A 24,214-nucleotide genomic window follows, 5' to 3' on the forward strand; every position below is an offset into this window, starting at 1 on the left:
TCCTGTTATGGACTGCTGACCATACGTTCAGATCTGGTGATTCTATACGCTTGTGTGTCATGTCTTGTATGCAAATTTTGCATGTTTCGCTTTTGCCGACCTGTTATACCAGGTTGCATGTTGCGCAGAAATTGATGGGCCGCAGGGCAAAGCAAGCGCACCTGTCGAGCTTGTCAAATCTCTGCGTTTACCTTGTATGCAAATGCTCGGGCTCATTTGATGGATGAGGCACTCAGGGCTCCCATTTGGCTTCCTCCCCCCCAAAATATCATGACATGACATGACATGCTTGTTGTTTATTGTCAAATGACATATCACATCTCTTGCTGAATCTTTTTTTATTTTTATGCTTTTTTGTCTTCTCAGAGCCCTACTTTGTGCAGGCAGTCAATTACAGAGACTTCATCTATTTCTTCTTCAGGGAAATTGCCATGGAGTACAACACAATGGGAAAGGTAAGCAAAGGCTTCTGTTTTCTCCGCTATTGTTTAGCTCCAATCAGAGGTGTCATAAGCAGGAAGTAGGTGCGGAAACTAACAGGATATGGGTGTATAGCTTGTCTGGAAGGAGGCCAAACATTTTTCAATACCAGATCAACACTGGACAGGATGAAGGACCTTAAATAGATCTGGAGATCCCACTCGCAAAGTTTAAATATACTCCTTGAATTGCACATCTGCATCCGCCTGATACGGCTCCCATCTTCTCAGTGATTCCTGAGTAGAGTTCCTCCATGAGAAATGAGATTGAGTTTTTGGCACCAGAGGGGCCGCAACAAAGGCGCCTTCTGTTTAATCCGCTCAATTCGCCGTTGGATTCCGCCGGGCGAAAGTTAATTGGAAAGCAGGTAGAAGAAAATGGAAACTGGGTCTACCCATATACATTTTCAGAGCAAATGGAACACATAAGACAGAGTAAGAAGAAGAAGCGATGAGATGAGCTAACGAGAAACTCGAGAATAATGGATTTCCCGCCCGGAGTGACAGACAGGAGCGTTTAGTCTTGCGAGTTGTTTCAAACGCTGTTGTTATGCACGTGGCGAATGAACGGAACAACTGAATATTACTGACGGATAACGTCATTACAAAACATGAAATTGGCTTTCATCTGTGTTTAGAAGAGAAGTCAAGTCAAAAAGTGTTCTCGGCTTGCGAATGTCACATGACCAAACCCAGAAAACAGTTGAGACGTGACCGTCATTAGGCACTGTGATGTCATTTTGCTGCAAGTGGCAAAATGGCCGCCCATTGGTCAGCTTTTGCTGCTGAATTCAAATTCAACCAAGACAATATTAATGAAAATGCCGTGTTTAGACTAGTGGCGGCGCGTAGAACATATTGTAATGAACTTCTCCTGACAAACTCGTTACCTAATGGCAAATTGGTGAAAGTCATTGCATTGGTTTACTTTGCTCAAATGTAAAAAATATGACAGTTGCCTAAGACAAAATAAATGATGAGCCTCCAGCGTGTATAATGTGTGTATTTTGTAATTTAGCGATAAGCCAGAGCGTGACTTTTGTCACGAAGCTGACGTGTGACCGAATTAAACATAATGAGTAAAGCTGACACCTTGTCACACATTCACTCCGACACAGTGTCACCTGCTTTTCGTCACTTTTCTTGTAATCTTACAGTGAACATAAGTGAGTGCGTTGAGGAGTTTGTTGAGTGTGCAACCATCACAAACTCTGTGTGTGTGTGTGTGTGTGTGTGTGTGTGTGTGTATGTGTTTAATGCAAGTAGTGTTTTCAGGTCATGGTTAGCTTTATTGCTGTTAGGTGAACAGTGAATATAGCTTAATTAGGCCTCTCGTGGCAGTGTCATAATTAAAGCTCTGGCTTCGACTAAAGCTGGCCATTTTCTATCGTTTGCTGCTATAAGTATTTAGGCTACCACATCTTTATTTCATGGTATTTAAATGTTGAGCAGGCACTTGATCCAAATATTGTCTGTAGTTACACATTCCTACTGAACTACATCGACCCAATTTTGATGCTAATTCTTGCTAGCAGTTAGCACTATTCTCAAACCCATTTCATTTACCTGCATATGGCAGGCTAACTTCTACTCTCTTTTTCCATCTTAACTAGTTAGCAACAAGCTAACGTCGTTCTTTTATGAATATCTTGCATATGTCAGCAAGCTAACACATCAAGCTAAATCTCTGTTGTATGTCCTACATAGTTCGTAACAAGGTGCTTATCTGCGGTAATTCATGTAATTTTTCACATCAAACTTAATCAGCAAGCAAACTGGTAATGTATCCTACAGTTAGCAACACGCTAGCTACAGATTGTGTAGCATCTCAAGTATCAATAAGCAACAAGTTAGGCTACATACATGACAATAAGCACATAGTGGTGAACAAAAATCTAAATATCGACGTATACAATAAATAGTTTGCAAAAAGTTAACTATCTCAAAGCAACACTCAAACTACAGCTTTTGTAATGTCTTAAATAGCAAGAAGCTAAATATCTGTATTTTCCTCCGCAAATGGTTAGCACCGGGCTAGCAGCAAACAACTAACTACCTGATGTTGTAATACCCAACACTCGTTTGACAGCAAGCTAACTAAATGTGGAGGTATTGTCCCATACAAACATGATCAAACTGTACATGTGCTTATTACCAAACAAATTAGCTAGCCCCAACTTAAACTAACTATCTGCTAGCGTCACAGCAACATTTACCCATTCGACAGAACATTTATTGTTTATGGTGTGTTACTGCACAAGTGGCTAACGTTATCGTCCACGTTGATGTTGGGGCCAGGTGATGTTTCCTCGGGTGGCAAGGGTTTGCAAGAATGACAGAGGCGGATCGCCCCGCGTCCTTGAGAAGCAATGGACATCGTTCCTCAAATCCCGCCTGAATTGCTCCATCCCGGGCGACTCCCATTTCTACTTCAACATCCTTCAGGCGGTGACTGACGTCATTCACATCAACGGGAAGGATGTTGTGATGGCCACCTTCTCCACACCGTACAACAGGTATGATAAAGTTCTAGACCAGGGTTTGAGGAATTATCCCCCCCCCCTTACTCCAACATGCACAACTAAATGCAATAGGAATGAAATAAGTCATAATGTTACCATAACAAATTAATATTTATTTGAGAAAGTCATAATTTAGACATAAATAGACTTTTTTTGCAATTCCTTGGACCGCAGTTTGAGGCTAACAGCAGGTTAGTGTAATTCCCTGAAGATCAGACGTAGATCAAAAGCCCATTTTTGCATGCGTGCGTCAACATTGACTTTGTATTCATTAACCCAATTATCAAAACAACAACTCATCCACACGGCGACAGGCCGACCTTTGTGAATTCTAAAAGTGCGTGTGTGCGCGCGTCGCCTTGTGGCGATGTGAGAGTCCACTGGGTCAACATTTACATCTCCGATCAAAACAGTCCTGCTGCCCTTTTGACGCGCAGGTGCTTAACTCCTTTTTCTTTTGCGCAATTTGTATTCAGCGTGGCCTTTATATTCAAAGGCAGCATCTAAATTGAAAATTACCACCAAGCCATAGGGCTCACGCATATTATTCTCCATTTTATGGCTCATTTTTTAGCAGATAAGACAATTGCTTGTGACACTGCAATTGAGCGAGCTTAATGGACGTTTAAACTCAATGAAGCGGCGCCTCGGAATATTTTCTATAAGTGCCGTGTTTGATTTGTGCATTTCCATTTTGCAGCCACGGTGGGGAATTGCAGGGAACAGATTTTGACTATAGGCAGATTGTTGTTTGTTCTGTCAGCATCTCCTTATTTACGGAAAAAGCAAGGCGACAAGTGTTTTCCTTCCAGTTAGTTGTGTACTGCTTAAAACCAGACACTTTGCAGTCAAACATATCCAATGTTGAATTAATTAGCTAATCCAAGCATTATTAGCTAGCTCTCTATAATACTACCCCTTGTCTGGAATTTTGTCTTCACGACGAACTTTACCCATGAGGCAACGACCCGAAAATCCAGACCGATCATTCCAAAAACACACTCCATTATAAAAGAAAGTCTGTTAAATTTGGATTTTTCTGAGCGCGGATGTGTTGTAAAATAGCAAAAGTGACTCAGCAATGTGCTATGCATTGATTCCAGGCAGACAACTGCCACCACAAGATCTTTTTTCCCCCCCTCGCCCCCGGTAAATGAATAGCAATAATAAAATAATCTGTTGTCCATCACAGTGGACTCGTGATGAACGTTGATGCCCTCAAGGCTTTCGGAGAGATCGAGTCATTGTGTCCTCATAGGACTTGGCAGGCCTTGGATGTTGCTAGGCTCCCATATTTAATAGCACACTGCTAAATATAGCGCACGTAAATCAAAGAGACTTAAGTTAAAACGGTAATCGGAAACATAAGCTTCCACCAATGATCCATGTGGAAGGCTGCGCTTAACTTAATTGGCGTAACAGCATAGTGTGGTTTGCCAGTGTCCAAAGCCAGTCAAATATTTGTGCCCCCGTGGAACCTCTGGTGCGACACCTCATCATGGAAAGATATAGACTATAGTGAGGTCATTGGCACATCGGTATAGGCTGAAATTATGATTTTGTTCCGGAGGGCTCACATTTGTTCGGGTCATTGTGCAGTCGACATGTCATGCAAATGGTTTTCTTTTCGTTTGCTGATGAGCTGCATTGTTATATACTAAGGTTGAACACCATATAGAGATGTACTCAATTTTTATTGAATTTATCCCAAAAACGTAGTTCTTGTAATGTTCACAAACAAATGTAGCAACAAAATAGCAGAACACTACGCACTGATCCCAGTTTGTCCTCATATCACGATTATATTTGGTTGAATATCCTACAAAATACATTTATTGCATTGACTTGCGGCGTAGTAATCTGTGTTAGCATGAAAAATAAACTGACCTCCAGTGACTCGAGAGCTAGAAAGTAAATGGTATTTGGGCTCCATCCAGTGTGGTTCAGTCGCTCCGTGGGGTCTGTGATGACTCACTGATGGAGTTTAATGGTCTTCAAAACCAATAAGTAGTAGGATCAAGCTGTTAATGATAAGCTAGCTAAACACAGTGAGAAAATAAATACCACATAAAAATGTGCCATTTTGGGTCTTTATTTATAAGCGGTGCAATTATGTGGTCTAAAATACCCTTTGAGTGAATGGTTGACATGCTGCATTTTTAATATTTATAAAGCTTAGATAATGTATGGCATTTCTACAGTGACTTGTCAACACTCAAATTCAAATTTGTATATTTAGTCAGTTCTCTCTGTGGATTTTGAATCTGCCACCCTGTGCTAGTCCGGCCTTGGCAAGGTGGCTCCTCTTTGATGCGTTCATTTATCTGTGCTTTTGTGTGTTGTGTTTGTGCGGTGGCAGCATTCCAGGCTCGGCCGTGTGCGCCTATGACATGGCGGAGGTGGCCAGCGCTTTCACGGGGCGCTTCAAAGAGCAAAAATCCCCAGACTCCACCTGGACGCCTTTTCCCGAGGACAGGGTTCCCAAGCCAAGGTACCACTGACGCTAATTGCACACACACACACACACAAACACACACACACACCCCCACACACAATGTAAATTTTATCTCAAATGTTATAAATGAACTATTCCCCCAAAATAAATAGTTCAGTACCATGAATGTTTTCGTAACGTCACTTTAGATGGGGCGAAAGTCACCTGCTAACTAACTTATTGAGGGACAAATCAGATCTTTCAAGTTATCTCGTAACATAGCAATTTCTTCCACCTCAATGAAATGAAAAAAATTAAAAAATGACAAAAAATGACAAAAAATGACAAAAAATGACAAAAAATGCCAAAAAATGACAAAAAATGACAAAAAATAAAAATAAATGAATTAATTAATTAAAATAAAATAAATAATAAAATACAATAATAAAATGCTAAAAACAATACAAATTAATTTTAAAAGTTTTTTTTTTAAAGGAAAAAAGAAAATGGCGCATACTGTGGGATAAATCAGATTTTTCAAGTTATTTAGCAACATAATTTCTTCCACCTCAAAATGATAAAAAGAAGAAAATAAAAAAAATAAGGACAATAAATAATAAAATATGATAAAAAAAATTAAAAATTAAAAAGGGGGGGAAAGAAAATGGCACTGTTACCTAATTCTATGTCTTGTGTCGTCTATTTCTAATGCCTTAGTTTTCTATCACTAATTTCTGACGGCATTTTCTACAAACATATCGATCATCTCTTTTCTCGTCTTAATCACAGTGAAACCAATTCCTCCAACCCCGTATAAAAAAAAAATATCTTAGTCCTCGCTTACATCATTATCCATAAACCAGGAAATGTCCTGCTATTGATGCACAAACAAACACAAATTGATTTGTATCCACACAAATTAACAATCTATGTTAAGATTGCACAATTAACTTGTTTTAAGTGGGGCTTTTCATGCACAGCGTTATGGTGACGAGCACACACGGGCGACCCCCATTAAAGAGGAGCTCGCATCGACAAATGAAGCATGAGATCGTTTTACAGATGGCTACCTAATTCCACGAACGCTCAAGCCTGATCAATCTAGTGCTCGCTAATTATCCGGCAAAGAGCTACTCCACTCTTCTTCACAAAAATGAACAGATTTACGACAAAGGCCAAGGCTAAAGTAATTGCTTCCACACACTGAGCGTGTGTGTGCTTCCGTACGACTGAAGAAAGCAGTTCCTCAGCGGCGAGCATCTTATTGTGCGATTGAGCGTAGGTGTGAGGTAACCCTCTTCCCCTCCAGTCGGATAAAAATCACACAGCCGGGCGGTTGTTTTTGCTGTGATTTATTTCATTTTCATCCTCTGGACCCTTTTATGCGGTGGCAAACAGACGGCGGGTTCATAGGCACCCACAGGTCTGGCCCCGCAGCAGGCTGCTCCTCCATGTGTTAGCCTTCCTCTCGAACCATTTACACACTTCTCGTACGGAAGAAGTGTCTGTTTCTGTTCTGCTTCCCATATGTCTGCACACATAAATGAAGCTGTACTGCACAGAGAAGCTTCCGAGCACTTGTTGCCACTGTCTTCATTCGCCGTCATTATGCAAATGATGCCCTCTTCGTAACATCAATCCACCAAATTCAGCAGCCGTTCTTTCAAATATGTATTTTTATAGTTCAGAAATTGGAGCGATTTAACTATAAAGTCATGTGAAAATGTTGATTGCATTTAAACTCTTCAAATTGATGCCTTCTTAACTCATTCACTCGCAGCTATTCTCACTGAAGCAACCCCATTCGCTCCCAGCTGTTTTACTGGATTTTGACAGATTTTGCAAGGCCCACATAATATTGTGTTCTATTGCTACAAAAACATGGAACCTACCAAAGGAAAGATTAGAGTTTCTGTTTTGCAGTAATTAGCATTAGTATATAACTAAGTTGCATCATTATTCACAAACCTGCTGAAAACAGTGGTGAAAAGAGCTTATTGCAACATGGCCCTGGTTGATCTCTTATACTCTGCTGCCACCCGCTGGCCGTTTTTTGCCTTCTGTATGCTATAGCATAAAAAAAACAAAAACATTATTTTTTTTAATAAATACGTTTTTGGGACCATGGCAATATTTAAAATTTAATATTTTAATATGTTTTGGGGAACAAATGAGTTAAAATAATCGCCTAAGTCATTTTTTCAGATTTTTCAGGGAACACAAGTGCATCACGAGGAGCTGATTTGGGCAAAAAAATATATATATAAATAATTTTTGCACAAAAAAAATGGGGAAAAAAGACTCAGGCAATTATTTTAAGAGGGTGACGAAATGTTTCTTTGTAAAGTAGTATTTTTAGAAGTCTTTGACTTGGTCTGGCTATGTTCCTGCTGTCTTGGCCAGTTCTTTCTTGGCTGGCTTGGGACAGCTGAGCCCCCATGCCTCAAGTTGCCAAGAAAACAACAAAATAAAATTGTTGGCTTTGGGGCAATGATTTTACGCTACGAGATCTGCCTAGCAACAATTGGCTATGGCCATTGTTAAAAAAATAAAAAATAATCTGTATAACACAAGCTAACTTTAAAATAAATTTCAATGCAGATTTTTGGCTCACTCAAGGTGCTTTAAAAGCAGCAACATGCAATTGGTGATACACTGGAGCAGCTGACAGATTGCCAGTGAGCAGTATAACTTGACATGAGCGTCTAGACTGCCTATGACACGCAAACTTAGCCATCTGACCTATGCAACCACAACATCGCAACTTTGATTTCACACATTTAGTTCCCTAAGTGGGTGCCCGGTCCTCGTGTGCTTGTCACCTCATATGTCCAGTAACCAGCTGGCTGATAGTTCTGAGAGCGGGTGTACATTTTATAGCGCGGCGTCGTATCAAAGACTTTGCTGTAAAAATGTTTTACAAGCTCTCGAAGGTGAGATGCCTGCAAAGGGGAAATGCCATCAAAAGCGGCTTCTCTTTTACGGCCATCTCACCTCCTCACTGTAAAGATATTAGATAGATAGCATGTCACTAGATCCTGTAACCAAAGGGAATTGGACACCACCTGTCCTCAAAGCCTCTTAGACGTTAGCTACACCCACAGTCCAATTACATTCCAAGAACTAAATCAAATATTTGGACTTTCATTTGATTGTTTGTTACTGTACTGCATCATACTGACAGGTGACTTATGTTTTGGTAATAATCAAAATGTTATAAATAGCGCTCTTTCGCTATGATGGATTGAAGTCCTACACCACGCTAACATTAACTACAACCACAATAACAAACTCGGGAGTTCAGATCCCCGCCAAGGCTGAATTTGTCCGACACAAGCGAATTGGGCCAAATGATTTTTGATTCTGGGTTTTCTGGGATTTTCTGGGTGAATGGACTTTAATCATGCTTCAAATGGCAAAAGGAGAGAAAATGCTGTTTGTGATTGATATTAGAATTAAATGGAGAAGATTGCCTTCGTGGCTCAGAGAGAATTAATGCCGTAAACTGAATTTTAATCTGGATTCTTCTATAGAACTTGACTTTATCCTACAAAATTACAAACTAAACAAAAAACAGAAACAAATGCAGTTTGCAGAGGGAATTACTGGTCATTATCTTTAATATAATTATTTGACACGGTCTTTGTTTGTTCAGATATAATCAGATGGCGTGACCATTCATTATTAAAAAAAAAAAGAAAAAAGCAGCTATTTTTGTTGTTTTCAATTGTTCTTTTTCTTCCCGTATTTGCAGGCCTGGCAGCTGTGCCGGCGGTCCATCCATGGAGAGGTACAAAGTCTCCAATGAGTTCCCAGACGACACGCTTAACTTTATCAAGATGCATCCCCTGATGGACGAGGCGGTGCCCTCCATTGCCAACCGGCCCTGGTTCCTCAAAACCATGGTTCGGTAAGTTTTACACACTCCAAAGCCTGTTGTCATCGGAGCCTCTTCAGAGCAGTGCAATGATTAGGTGAAGTGCTGCTCTGAGATCAGGCTCATTAAAACGCAGCGGCGCTCACACCACGGGCCAGCTGGTGACCTGTTTTCGCTGTTATGAGCTGCACTGTTCTCGTGTTCCCCCACAAGGTCTCAGTCGTGTAATAGAGTCACAGTTGATGGTCTGTTTCCTTAATGTTAAGTCAAATGAGGTTCAAACTGTAGCTACGAGCTAGCTAGCTAGCTAGCTAGCTAGCTGGATGGATGGAGATAGATGGATGGATAGATAGATAGATAGATAGATAGATAGATAGATAGATAGATAGATAGATAGATAGATAGATAGATAGATAGATAGATAGATAGATAGATAGATAGATAGATAGATAGATAGATAGATAGATAGATAGAATATTGTTAAAAAAAAAGTTTACTGTATTCAAATCTCTCCAAGCTGGTGTGTGGTTGATGCTTTTGTAATACTTAAAAATAATAATAATAATATACACTACTTTAGATTTTAACATAATAGAGCCACACTGTCAGTCCAACATTTTTTGGGACATTCTAATTGAATTGCCGAAGTGCCTGGCAGGCCTTCGACAAGCCGAACCGGTGGTAGTAGCACAGAGCAGATGAGCCGCATAAAGAATTCTTCCTGGCTTTTTGCAAGTTATCATCATCCTCATCTCAAATCTTGCAGCGGTCTGACCTACATACCGCCACGGCTCAGTTTAGAATACGAACACTTATCATCAAGGTTAAAACTGCCAGTCTCTTTTTCATCAACGCACCGTAATGAAAACACACACAATTCTTTGGTTTTACATAACAACTGTTTTATTTCATTAGAAACGACGCTACAATAAGCAGTGCTTTGCATGCGAGTTGGAGTTAGTGGTTAAAAGCCTTATGTAAGCTAAAAAAAAAAAATAAGCGCCGTTAAGGCATATGGAGGGAGCAGAGCGTGGTCTTTTATGATAGCTGTCAGTGTCTCTTTGTAGAATGCTGGTTGTATGACCAAGAAGTCAACTGAAAACATGTGAGACACACCCTGGCATCCAGTTTTGGGCTCCTGCAATGTCAGCTGCCTGAGCACAATGAATCAAAGGATTTAGAAGATACTACACGGAGTCTTCGAGAGATAGGAACAACATCCTCCATCCGTCCTTGAGACTGCCTTCTTTCTCTCTCAAATCAAATCCCACCAACGTCGGCCTTGGCTCCCCACAGATACTTGAATACATCTAAACCACATTTTGCTCTTCAGACTGCAGTTATTGTTGATTCGATTAAGAGCTCCAAGCAGTTTAAGAGACGTTTAGAACAAATGCACGAATGGCCACGTTAAGAGGATGTGACCTTCTTTTAATGAGACAATATTGTAAAGTGAGGTTAACGTTCATAGTGCCATAAATTAATTTTCTATCTTGTCCTTCTATAGCAGAATGTAAATTGAGTGCACCCGTATGGGAGAGCACACAGACAAACTATTTAGAGGACCAAATATGTGCCATTCTACCAATTTTTGAATATTGCTGTTGTTTTTTGAGGGCCAAGAAAGGGGCAAAATACAGTTCCTGCAAGCACGTTATTGGATTAAAAAAAAAAATAGATAGGCCTATACAGACAATATTATATAATTTAATCATTATATGTATGGCCATAAGCTATCAGAAAATAAGTTTGGGTGATTTTGCAACTTCCTCCTTGCAGAAGTCGGTGGACAGGCATTTTTTTAAAATTTGAAATCAATCGACAAGATTACTCGGGTCCTGCTGTGGCCAATCCTGCTTTCGACTTCTGAGCTGCCTGATGAAAGGCCCGCTGATTGATCTGTGATCTTTGTGCAGCGTTGCATGCGTTCATTTTGCTCGTGATAAATTAACCACACACATGTCGTGAAAGTGGTCCAGAGGAAAGTGGTGAGAGGTGGAAACCTGTAACTTTTATTCCCTGCTGTTGCTCTTCATCGCCATCTGTTACTTGTTCAGAATAAACATAATGCTTTGCTGGTGCAGAAAGCGACTATGTCCTTGATTAAAGCTTGCCGCACATCGAGCAGCGCAACCAAACACGACCGAAATGGACCATGGTGAAAAGAGGAATTAGATACTCTTCACCAAACACCAGCAATGAAAAAAATATGACCCTGTATTGGGTTTTGGGGCTCCACATAGTCTTCTGTACTGTTTCATTTTTTATTCAATAGCAAATAATTGTGATATTGTCAAGGAAGATGTGAGTTGCCACAAAGAAGAAGAAATGGATGATGATAAGAGAGAATGTGGATATTTTGAGAGAGGCTGCTGATAAATTTTGCAGCAAAACCACTTATTTTTTTCGAAATGGCCGAAGGTCGACTCGTTGGCAAACCCTGCACACTGCTCGACTGTCCGTTTGGTTTCTGCCGCGTTGTTCCGTTTGTAGCGGGCCTTAATAATTGGAACTCTCCTTTGGTGCTGTACGTTTTGTCAGGCGTTACCACAGCAATCAAATTTAGGTGCCGACCAAATCAATTAGTTTGTACTTTATTTGTGTTGCGAAAAGTCCAACTTTGGTCGGCGCCAACTGACAAATAAGTCAACTCTGGGTGGAACATAATGATCACGTGAATCCTGTATCCCACTGAGGGATGAACGTTTGCGACGCTAACGACTGTTAATTTCACGTCAGGGTTCATTCAAGGTCGCAATGTTTCCTAAACATTCTCTAACATTCTCTAAAGAGTTTTAATGGTTCTGTAAGCAGTCCTAATGGATAAAAAATTCCCCTGCGACAAGAAACACCATTAAGACTGTTTAGAGAAACCATTAAAACTGTTTTTAGAGAACGTTTAGGAAATGCTACGACCTTGAACGAACCCTGACGTGAAATCAACAGTAATCAGCGTCGCAAATGTTCGGCCTACAGTGGATTAGGGGCTTACATTTAGGTTGTAAAGAAATGAAGTACTTGACTAACCGAACATGACTTTTTTTTTTAATATAGTTATAGAAAATGTTATCTTTATTAAAGTTATCAACAAATCACACTCCAGTTAGTCTCACTCACTAGTCCATGCACCAAAACGGCTTACATTATTGTAACCATCAGGACAAGAGTGATCTGGAACCTGGATTTTCCACCATGCGACTAAAAAAAAAAACGAATGCTGATTGAGACCAGAGAAATTGAACCGAGTGTTGGTATTTTGTGTTTCAGCTATCGCCTGACACGCATTGTGGTGGACAGTGAAGCGGGCCCCCATAAGAACCACACTGTGGTCTTCCTGGGATCTGAGAAAGGCATCATCCTCAAGTTCCTGGCTAAGATGAACAACGGCTTCCTAAATGACAGCTTGTTCCTGGAGGAGCTCAACGTCTACAATCCTGACAAGTACGTTTCCTTTCTATGTATTCCTACCGCAGAGATATTAAGACACTAATGTGGAATATATGGAATTACACAAACACGTGAAAGCTGTTGTTCCTATTTCATACAAAACCAGTCCCAATATCCTACACCCCCGACCGATCCAACTTTAGGGCCAGCCAAGCAGATGACTGCTCTATCATTTGAAAAAGAGTTTTATCAGGTTACACTCGACCCAACCGCAGATCCTAAATTAAAGACGTCAAGCCCGAGGCTCTGGATAACGTAGTTCTGCGGTGGGCGACCACAGTGGAACCCAGCTCCTCCAAAACTCATGGCTGATTAAAGGAAACACACATGCGCACGCTCACATTGAGGTCTGTGTTTGTCTTCAGAGCCAGCCCGGTGAGCTCGTCTAATACATGACAAGGCTGCCAGTTCGTGCACAGATGTGTGTGTGTGTGTGGGGGTGTGTGTGTGTTGAGTGAAGAGTCATTGTGAATTTGGCATATAAAAAATCAACTCCAGCCACATTTCTGACACTGCCAAGGCAAATGTTTAGTGGCGGCGTAATGGACGAGGGTGAATGAGCAGCAGTAACAACAGAGTGGGGGAGAAATAACAGTGTTGAAGATCAGAGAGGTCAGACTGTTGTGGTCTTGGGATGCATCTTGAACTTTTGGGGGGGGGGAAATAATCTCAACAGTCCACATATTTGCGGGCTGCCAAGTAAATGAGAACCTTTTAGCCAATCAGCAATTGCTTGTAAAGTAATTTTTCTCGAAGTCCAGTCACCCTGGAAATAATTTCCCCCCCAAAAACACTTTCCAGTGGTCTCAAGCTGAGTCTGCAAGTTGACAAAAGGCCACGGCCACATTACATATAGCAAAATATATGCTTTTAAAAATACCCATGTTCGTGCAGACATGGTATTAGACAGCTGAGACGGGGGGAAGGGGGGGGTCGCGTGGACTTGACAGGGGCAGCTTTCAAGGTCGCCGCTGTTTGTTTCCCAACATACCGCGGCCATGTGACGGGCCTTATGGAGGGGATGAAGGGCACAGCCCTGCCTCCTTCCCCTCTCTCCTTCCTGTAACGCCCTCTTTCTCTCACCACGCCGCTCCCCGGCTCGCTGAGCAGCGGTCGGCCGTCGGCCATCTGGCATCACTCGAGTGCAGTAAGTGACTTTGCCCGCATTCTACCCTCTGGCTGGCGTTAGCTGGATCAGCACGCGCCCGATTGCTGAGCATTACCCAGTGTGGATGGACTCTAAACTCTAATTGAGAATGTTAATGCGGCACCGAAGCACTGCGAAGGGGGAGGATTAATCCCCGGGATGGGGAGAGGAAAGGATGGAGAGAAGGGATAGAAAGAAAGATGCCGGGCACGCCCAAAGGGATTACAGCGCGCTCCTTTGGGGCCGGGCGGACAAAGACTGGCCGGGGACAGAGGAAGTGGAAGGTGGGGGAAGTGGATTGTGTTGGTGGGTTTTAACACTTAAGTGCAGTGTTACTGCTGACTGCTCACCCTGGCCATCTGGTGGATCGAGATCACTTTGTTCTTTATCTCCGTCTATCTCCCACTCTGCCCCTGACCTCGTCGTCTTCATTCCAGCGTGATCTCATCAACCTCTGCCTCGTCTTAATCGCGCCCACTTTTTTTGTAATCTCATAAATGAGCAGTCAAATCTGGTGTTGTCACTTAACTCATTCACTGCCATAAATTCAGGGGCAAGAGGCGATTACTTTTTAAAAAAATTGTAATTAATCATATGACTTCACTAGTTAACTTACGATTAATCACAAATTATATATGATCTAAATGTACAGTAAAAAAATTCTAGGTTTTCATACTCTTGTTAACAAAAGTGGCAAAAAATGGAAAAAAAACTTTTTTTTTTACAAATTGACGTTCATAGCCTTCAACGGCAGTGAATGAATTTTTTAAAAAAGAAAGAAAGAAAATATCAAAAATTCAGGGCTTCAGGCGATTAAAGTTTTTAATCGTAATTATTTGCATGACTTCAGTAGTTAACTCGCGATTAATCACAAATTTTATGTACAAAACTAAATGTACAATAAAAAAAAACTAGATTTTCTCTATTCTTGAGCCGCTTGAGTCCCTTTCCCAATGCAGCGAATGGTGGTGGCCTACTGTAGCGTAAATATAAAACATTTTTAAAATAGATATATTGCTCCATCTTCTGATTAAATCGGTGATTATCATTATTGTTGTTGTTGTTTTTTTTCAAATTCATTGCTCGCTGATTGTGATCAGCTGAGAATTCCTTGAACCAAATAAACCCTCCTCATCCTGATTTCTTACCATCATCTGCGGTTTGTCATCCTTCCTATAGATGCAGTATAGATGGCGTGGAGGACAAGCGTATCGTCAGCATACAGCTCGACGCCAAGGGTCATGCCCTGTGGGTGGCGTTCACTTCCTGTGTGGTTAAAGTGCCCCTGTCTCGCTGCGAAAGGCACGGAAGATGCAAGAAGTGCGTTTAATAGCTACGACAACCCAATGATTCTTTATATTTGAAAGCCCAAAAAAACAAGCTATGGTTTCAAGTGCTACAGAAATTAATGTCTTTTGTGTGTTACCCAGGTCCTGTATCGCCTCCAGGGACCCTTACTGTGGTTGGGTGTCGGAAGGAGCATGCAGACAAGTGATTGACACAAAGTAAGTCGCTGAGGTCACAGTGTTTAATAAGCTATGGATGAGAGGGACCAAGGGTTCATGTTTAGCCACGTTCCACTACACTAGTGCTTGGTTCAGCACGGATCTTCTTACTACTGTCACTTTTTTTTTATTGGTGTTACTAGATAATATACAATTTTATCTAAATGTGCCCTGCAAGTGATTGGCAACCAGTCTCGATCTCACTGAAAGTCAGCTGGGATAGGCTACAGGTTACACATGACCCTAATGGGGACAAGCATTAAAAAAAATGGATGGATGGATGGCCGGACGGACGGATGGATGGATGGATGGATGGTTGGACGGACGGATGGATGGACGGATGGATAGACTGATGGATGGACGGATGGATGGACGGATGGATGGATGGTTGGATGGATGGACGGACGGACGGATGGATAGACTGATGGATGGATGGATGGACGGACGGACGGACGGATGGCAGATGGATAGATGGACGGTTGGCCGGACGGATGGGCGGATGGATAGACTGATGGATAGACTGATGGATGGACGGACGGATGGACGGATGGATGGCTGGACGGATGGATGGACGGATGGACGGATGGATGGACGGACGGGTGGACGGACGGACGGACAGGCAGGCAGACGGACGGACAAATGGATGTCTTTTTAAGTTTGCACGAACAGCACTGCATCTTTAGGTGACTTAAATTAGATGCAGCTTTCTGCGCGGTTTGAGTTCATTAACTCAGCGTCTCAGCCGTCTACTTAAACTCTCTTGAGTCAATTCTCAATTTCTTGAAACAAATCTGACCTTATTAAAATTGATGGTTGTATCATAAATGTTTTGTATTCATAAATTATTCAGTAGTCTTGCAAAGAAAGTAGGTTGAAGATTTTGGAAAATTGATCTGCCCGGGGTTAACTCCATCTCGCGCCCAGTGCCAGCTGGGATTTGCTCCAGCTCCTCGCAAGTGGTGCATGTAATAGATGGATGGAAATCATTTAAAATTAATATGAGATACAAAGTTATAGTTGGAATGAATACTTGGGCCGTCAACTTCCTTTACTTCCAATTTAGGTTTAACAAGTATTTTGGTCCAGTGAATTTGAATGCAATCCTTGCTGTATTGAAAGTCCATACAAGCATTTTACAAGTTTTCCAATCCAACGTTCCACCTTCTTTGTAATGCCTGGTAGCCTTCATCTCTGGATTTGACATGTCTGTGAGCTTTCTAATTTTATGGTGTGTAAGTACAATTTCCCTCAGCTGCAAAGGCTATTGGAGGGCCGAATGGAAGGAAAGCGCTGTCCGCCGCCCGGCCAGGGGTTTGGCTGCTTAGCCCCAGCAACACTTGATGGTCACGCTCACTGTAATTTTGTGGTGGTAGCTGGGACACAGAACCCGATTATACTCTCCGAGCAAACAGCATATTGAAGCTTTGTGGTGGGGGAAAACTTTTTACACATGGAGTCATAACAAAAGCATCGGCGCTCCGTTGGTTATTTGACATTGACTGAATGTGATCCCTGTGCTGCAAAATGATGCGCCTGATGTGCCAACGTTACCAAAGTCGCACCCATGCTGCTGTTGTTTTTGCCAAGCCTAGCCAGCGGAGAGCTCTGATTGAAGGAGCTGACACCGGGCTAGTAATAGCGCATGCGGCATGGCCTATCTCCTCTGCAATATGTCTATGGGAACAATAGACAGCTGCGAAAAGACAATGTCGCTGTTTATTTGCAAGGATGGAAACAAAGCAGGTGATGAAACCTCACAGAAAACCTGCTCGGTCCTTTGCTTCACACTGGAAAGCCGCAGCTCTGCCTCCAGCAGTTGTTGGTGTCATCAAAAGATTATGGGGACAAATGAATGCGAAAACCCAACCGAACATGTGAAACACAGTTGGAATGTCCCGGCTTTTCTTAAAGGCACAAACTTTGTGGCTCCCTGCTGAAAAATGTCAGTCAGGTGCAAGACTTCAGCCTCCGGTGTGAATGCGCTGTTTGTTTGATGCACACAACAGATGCCACCAACACCAACAAGCAGGCTTTGCTGTGTACATGTGTCATCACATTTCGTCTCTGACCCTAGAGAGGTTTCTTCAGCATGATGCCATTTTTTTTTGCAGAAGCCCTCAACATACAGCAGTTTCTTACTGATTATTAGGACTGGGTATAAAAAAATCAAATAATCGATATCGAATCAATTGTCCTTTTCGAGCCTGATATTGATTCATAAAACCATGAATCGATTATTTTAACTCATTCACTGCCATTGACGGCTATTGACGTCAAAAATTAATTTGAACTATTTCTATTTGTTTAAAAATGTTTCCACTTTTGTTAACAAAAGTATAAAAACCTAGATTTTTTTATTGTACATTCAAAACAGATATAAAATGTATGATTAATTGTGAGTTAACTATTGAAGTCATGCGATTGATGCGATTTAAAAAAAGGAAGAAAAGATTATAAAAAAATTAGGAGCGTCAGGCTATTAAAATTTTTAATCGTAATTAATTGCATGACTTCATGAGTTAACTTAATCACAAATTTTTATATATTTTCTAAAAGTACAATTAAAAAATTGTAGGTTTTTATACTCTTGCTAACAAAAGGGTAAAAAAAAAAAGTTTAACTAATAGAAATAGTTAAAATGAATATTTGACGTCTATAACCGTCTGACAGTCAATGAGTTAATATCTCTTTTCCCCATAAATTGATAAGAAAATAGAATTTGAACGTTTTTTTGTATTTTACTGTTTTCTTGAAAAAAAAAGTATTTTTTACATTTATGAAAGACCTCACTTATTGTACTTACGAAAATTCAGAATCTTTTTAAATTTATATTTACAGTTATTGAATTAGAATTATGAAAGTATTTTTTATCTTATATATTTTTGTTATTTTTATCCTTGCTGATGCCAATGTTTGTGTAACACTAAATCATTTAAGTTTCGCGCTGCCAAGCGCAAGTTGTGACTGAACGTGTTTGGCCTCGAATGAAATGAATGGGCTCAAATTGCAAATTTATTTTGCATGTTTTTTATTGAAGCCTTTGAATCCCAACTGGCATGAATGATTAACGTTACTATGCTTGATATAATGCCCGCCAAATTTCTTCCTGTCCTACTACGACGTATCTCACATGATAATCGCATGTGAGTCAAGCAACCCCAGTGGCTCGCCTCCTCTAATGTACAGTGCAAGTCTGACTGAAATATGCATGATCTTAACCTTCTGCTGAACTGTCTGTGGTGCCAATCTCCATCGCGCTTTTCTGCCGTTGCCATGACGCAGCCTCTACGGGACAAATGGGCAGTTCGCTGGTAGACTGTAGTGTAGCTACAGTATGAACGCTCAGAATGTTAATTAACAGGGAAAAGTTGTGTAATGTTAACTATCTTGTCTTTAATGTTGATTTGATTTAGGGATAATTGATGTAGTGGTATAGTAGATGGTTATTTTGGGTATTAGAATAAATAAATACAAAATAGTGATACCATTGTAAAAAAATAATGTCAAAAATGTAATTCCTAATCTTTAATCACCCTTTTGTTGTTGTTATTTTTGTCTAATTCTGAGTTACCCGAGTTACTACCAGTGGCCTCCTACTATAATGAGACAGCAAACTCTCTGCCCCAAGTTGCTGAGGAAACAGCAAAAACAGTGTTATGGCCCTGCAATTTCTGCCTAGCAACAAGCGGCTGTGCAACTACGTTTTTTTCCCCCTTCATAAAACGTCACTGAAGTCGTCCTGTTCAAGTAAAACCCACATTTATGTGAGCATGATGGAATATGTTTTTTTTTGGGAGGGGGGGGGGGGATTTGGGTCAACGTCCTTTCAGTATGTGACAATTCTGAAAAACTATGATAAACTTGATGCATAATATTATTAAGCATGTATGCATCTAGAGTATTTCCCATTTGTATTAATTTTTTATCCAAATACATAACAAAATGTACTTACAAAACTCTCTAAGATACCATTTTTTTCTTTTTCTTTTTCTTTTTTTTGGTGGGGGACAGTGATTCAATGAATGCGTCCAATAAATTCTGCCTAGCAACAAGTGGCCTCACAAATTTGTTGTTGCGTTTTGTCTTCCCATATAAAACCAGCACTGCCGTCCAATAAAAACCCTTAAGAAAACACCATTTGGCACATATGCTTAGAGGGGGTCAAAGTTTACAGCAACTGTGAGGAAATCTGGTGCTTAAAAAACGCTGGCAATGCTCTCAAGCTGAGAAATGCTGCTGCTGCTGCTGACTGAATTATTGTTGTGGTTTGAAAGGGTGAATAGGAATTTCCATGAATTGACAGTTATGGTGAAAATCTGTTTGTTATCCTCTGTAAATCTCTCCTTACTTTTCCTTGTAAGGTTTTCATGTTTTCTCAGACGGGACCGGGTTGGTTATGGGATTGGGGGGGGGCAGCAGGAGAATCTTCATGCAGTAATTGTAAGCAGAGGCGAGTGAGGAAGATGAGAGGGCGGCAGGAGGATTGTGAGAAGCTGTCATGCGTGACTGTGATCCTGCTTGACAGGTGGTCCACTCTGTTTCACAGATCTCCTGCCTGCTTGGTGGTCTTTCAGGCTGAAAACAGGTCTCTGTGCAGATTGTAGCAGAAAATAGCATCTCCAAAAACCTCGACCCCCCCCCCTTCAATGTCATGTGATGTCTCTCAGGGCTCGGCTACACCTCAGCGCACCGCCTTCGGCCCATGTGATAGGGTTTCATATCTGGACAGATTGTGGTCGTGGAAGAGAAAGTAAAGTAGCTGAAAGCCAAACTTGGAGAAAAGTGCAAGTGTCTTAACATAACTTTGGCTAAAAAAAATTATTTTTTTTAAAGCAAGTAATGGTCATCTTGTAGAATATTAGAGTAAAAGTACATTTTACTCTAAACAGAGTCTATTTGATCCCACTCTAAATTAAAAGTAAAATTTACACTTGGAAGAGAGTAAAATATTCTGCGTAAATAAGTATTTGTAGTGTGTACGAGATATCATATGAATAAAACCGTTTGATTTTTTCACTCAGAAATTCCAAGTAAATTTTGCAAGGAGATTTTGACTAAATTTGACTGGTTTTATTGTTATGGGTTTGTTCCTCAACCCTTGAGTGCACTCTTCCAGGTGCAAATTTTATTCCGAATTAGAAGTTAAAGTGAAGTTTGATGATCGGCTAATGCCAATAAGAGTAACGAATATGAATCTTCATTTTGAGTCCGAGCTCTGCTCAAAATATAAATAAGTAAGTGAAGTGCAGGTATGTGGAAATTCTACGACAGTGGCAAATTATTTGAACCCTTTTCCATTCGAGACGGGAAAGATGGGGAATTGTGTCATGGAAAAATCGGAAGAAAACAAATCAGTTCTGTGCCAATTATGGATTTTTTTTTCTCGGGCCGACATGCTTCCTTGGTCATCATCACCCTTGTCTTGAGACCTTCAGGGTGCCTGCTCGGTGTTCTTTGATGGCGCTCCAGTTAAAGGCCTCCTGCAGGCTTCGCCCAAGGATTCTTCGAAAAATCCGCCGCGTTGGAGCGATGCTTTTGTTGTTGTTTTCCCGAAGCGACGTGACATCGGATCGCGCCGGCTCCTGGCCCGCTTCCCACTGCTGACCATGATGTCTCTGTTCCCTGCAGATCCGCCTTTGAGCAGGACGTGGAGCACGGTAACACAGATGGCCTGGGAGACTGCCAAAGTAAGCAGGCCCTTTTTTCGCTCTCTCGCATCTTTCCTTTCTCACCACCGTAGCCATCCCATAATACACAACACGCACTGTATGCTAACTCACCCACTATCCTCTGTTTCCGTCTTCGCTGCCGTCACCTTTTTTCCCTCCCCCCCCCCCCCCCCCCCATCTGTTCCGCCCTCACAATCCTCTCTTTCAGCATCTTCCATCCATCTGCCCCATTCTCGTCCCACACTCCGCTCCCTCTCTGCGTCTTTACTCCCCTCGGCCAGTCGAGTTCTGTGCCCTGTGGCGCAAAGACTGTCTTCCTTCTTGCACACTGTCACACAAACATTCAGTGCCACAGTAGGAAAAAAAGGATTTGGCTTGCGTATGCACTCAGTCACTCATTTAGTAACACAAAAACAGGGCAGAGAACTCTCAACCCAATTAGCCAGCCTCAACATCATTATACAAAAGGGGGGAAGCATCATTCATTGTATATATATGTATATATATATATATATATATATATATATATATATATATATATAAAAATCCAATAACATGAGCCTTATTGGACGTGCGCAAGCTTATTACCTAACCGCAGCGCACACTCCTAAAAATAAAGACACTCCACAAACATGGTGGACATTGTGGCATATTTTGATGTCATTTTAAAGTGGTTAAGCTTAAGGCTTGTTTTTTGAACAGGCTGTGAGCAAGGGCCCATATTTGGTAACCCAAGTGTGTGCGTTCACTGATTCGTAATATCCTGGCGTCTTGCGATATAATTGACCCCGTTAACAAGTTTTTCTAGATTTTGTTTTCCCAAACTCAACTCACTTCACAGCAAGCAGCAATTTGGCAGATAGTGGGGAAAAAAATCCAAAAAAGAGGGTTCAAAATGAATTTAACAGTCGTACTAAACATTAAACAGAATTACATGCTGCATATTTTTAAACAACCACAAACCTAATATACGCTAATATAACTGCAATTAACTGAGTCAGTTGTGAAACTCTTCTTTGTGTTTATATATTTGTCTGCATGATAGTGCCCCCAGGTGGCATAGTTGCTCACAATGTACATCGAATTGAATCAGTAAATGAAAATCAACAAAAATGTTTAATTCACACATTCTTTTTTTTTCTTTTTTTTTCTGGAGAGCATTCTAATTAATTATGTCATTACCAATAAACTATTTTCAATAAAAATTAAAGCTGTCAAACGATGACATTTTTTAATCAGATTAATCACATCTTAGAATTTTGGTTAATCACAATTAATCGCTTAAATAAAAAGTATTTTTTTATCAATATTTTTTTCCCGCCAAATTTGAAGAGCCAAATTATGTGTTAATTCGTTTGACAATTAATGTTATGAGGACGTCTTCAAAAAATTTTGATCCACTGGACACACTCATCCTTCTCTTTTTCTAATCAGTTTATCAGATATTTTGACATGAACAAATATTTTATATATGTATATATATATATGTCATACGCAAACATTTATTAAATGCTTTACTTTAATGCATGTAATTATGTTTATTGCTCAAACACAACCTGTGCTACCTTTAACATAGCCATCTGCTGTCACGCTAGGATAATCTATGGTCAAAATTAATAGTGCGATTAATCTTTGTTAATTCATGATTAATGCGATCATTTTTTGTGATTAATTAATCAGTTAATGCTTTAACTTTGACAGCACTAATGCAAATGTGAAAGTCTCACACATCCCAAAATACTGGCTGTATGTTTGAAATTCCGAGATTCCAAGTAATTCAGTAAAATAATAATCCAATAAAAATGTTGAAAATGTGTTCATGGTATAAAGCATTAAGGATTCATTTGCTTTTATTTCATGCAATTAATACAAATTCAATTCCAATTCAGGTGAAGTCAAATGACAGTTTTTTAGTCGTGTAGCGAATGTGAAAGCTTTTTCACGACACGCAATAACATACTTTTTCTTTAATCTTTTCTTCTCCTTTCAGATACCTTCGTGGCGCTGAATGGTAAGTACCCCACATTTACCGTAAAAAGGCAATCAAATGAACGAGAGCAACATTTTATCTGTTTGAGTCCGGCCACGCCTCTTCATCTCCTCGATGAATTGTTCCCTCTCAAGGAAATGAAAACTCCTCCCACCTGTAAAGACGGGTTATTAACAACCGCGTATTGAACTGAATTTATGTCATTCCTTCTTTTTGATAGACGTTCCTTCCAGTTATAAAGGTAATGAAACACTCAATCATGGCCGCTCCATTTAATCCCCCCCCCCCCCCCCCCCCCCCGGCTCCAACCCGTAGCGGCCCTCCTCACGCAGCCCTGTGGTCCCGTTAAAGGAATTAGAAATAGGAACACCTTTAATCAGGATTCTGAATTTTATTAGCTCTATTAGACCCTGTCATCCCCTATGTTAACACCCTCCCCCGCTCCCCTCGATCCCCTCTCCAATTGCATCGATTAGCCCTGACCTTTGCTGCACTAATTGGATGGATCTGGTTGCTGATGGTTTACAAATGCCGCACTTGGGGGAACACGACAGACGTCAACAGAGAGGAGGAAAGATTAGCTCTGATTCAATTCAAAAGTCAACTAATCAAAACTGACATGCAGGAAACAGTGAACGTCTTTAGCAAAAATGCTCCCCTCAAGATATGACATCCATTATTTCATTATTTTCTATTTTAAAAAGGTGTGCATTAGATCCAGTATACTCCAACCACTATGATAATGTTGTTACTGACATTGGTAGCAAGGTGGTCATCTATCCTAACAAACATTATTATATATTATATCAGTAATTATCAAATAATTTACACCACGTACCTCAAAAAAACTAAATCTATGTGCCACCATCAAGGCCAACAACATAAAAATACAATAAAGCAGTAGTAGGTCTATTAGTAGTAGGAAGTCCATTTATTATTGTTAAGCCTCTGTAGCATTATGCACATGCACTTTACCACTTTGCTCCAATGTAGGGGGGAAATAAACTGTACTTAAATAATGATGCTATTAGAAATATATTGTACATAAAAGTAAAATTGAAAATGAGCATTAAAATGTTTGAAAACAAACAATTAAAGATTACTGTACATTATTGAACCTAAAAGTTAAATACAGTACAATTGA

General features: G+C 40.6%; 1 protein-coding gene across 4 annotated transcripts in view; it reads left to right on the forward strand.

Annotated features, from left to right (window-relative positions):
- Window positions 1–24,214, forward strand: part of sema6a (sema domain, transmembrane domain (TM), and cytoplasmic domain, (semaphorin) 6A) — a 134,523-nt gene that overhangs the window by 86,264 nt on the left and 24,045 nt on the right. For 2 of the 4 annotated variants that reach the window (XM_086075105.1, XM_086075106.1), the window contains exons 9-18: window positions 367–455; window positions 2,778–2,995; window positions 5,361–5,492; window positions 9,190–9,345; window positions 12,580–12,753; window positions 15,086–15,226; window positions 15,337–15,411; window positions 21,040–21,098; window positions 23,071–23,091; window positions 23,291–23,311. In XM_086075105.1, the coding sequence (XP_085931231.1) occupies window positions 367–455; window positions 2,778–2,995; window positions 5,361–5,492; window positions 9,190–9,345; window positions 12,580–12,753; window positions 15,086–15,226; window positions 15,337–15,411; window positions 21,040–21,098; window positions 23,071–23,091; window positions 23,291–23,311 (1,086 nt within the window). The remainder of the gene's footprint in view (window positions 1–366; window positions 456–2,777; window positions 2,996–5,360; window positions 5,493–9,189; window positions 9,346–12,579; window positions 12,754–15,085; window positions 15,227–15,336; window positions 15,412–21,039; window positions 21,099–23,070; window positions 23,092–23,290; window positions 23,312–24,214) is intronic. The other 2 variants (XM_086075107.1, XM_086075108.1) reach the window with 1 other exon arrangement.

The sequence above is a fragment of the Leptonotus elevatus genome, chromosome 5, assembly GCF_054856555.1.
Source record: "Leptonotus elevatus isolate MCC_2025b chromosome 5, RoL_Lele_1.0, whole genome shotgun sequence".
NCBI lineage: Eukaryota > Metazoa > Chordata > Actinopteri > Syngnathiformes > Syngnathidae > Leptonotus > Leptonotus elevatus.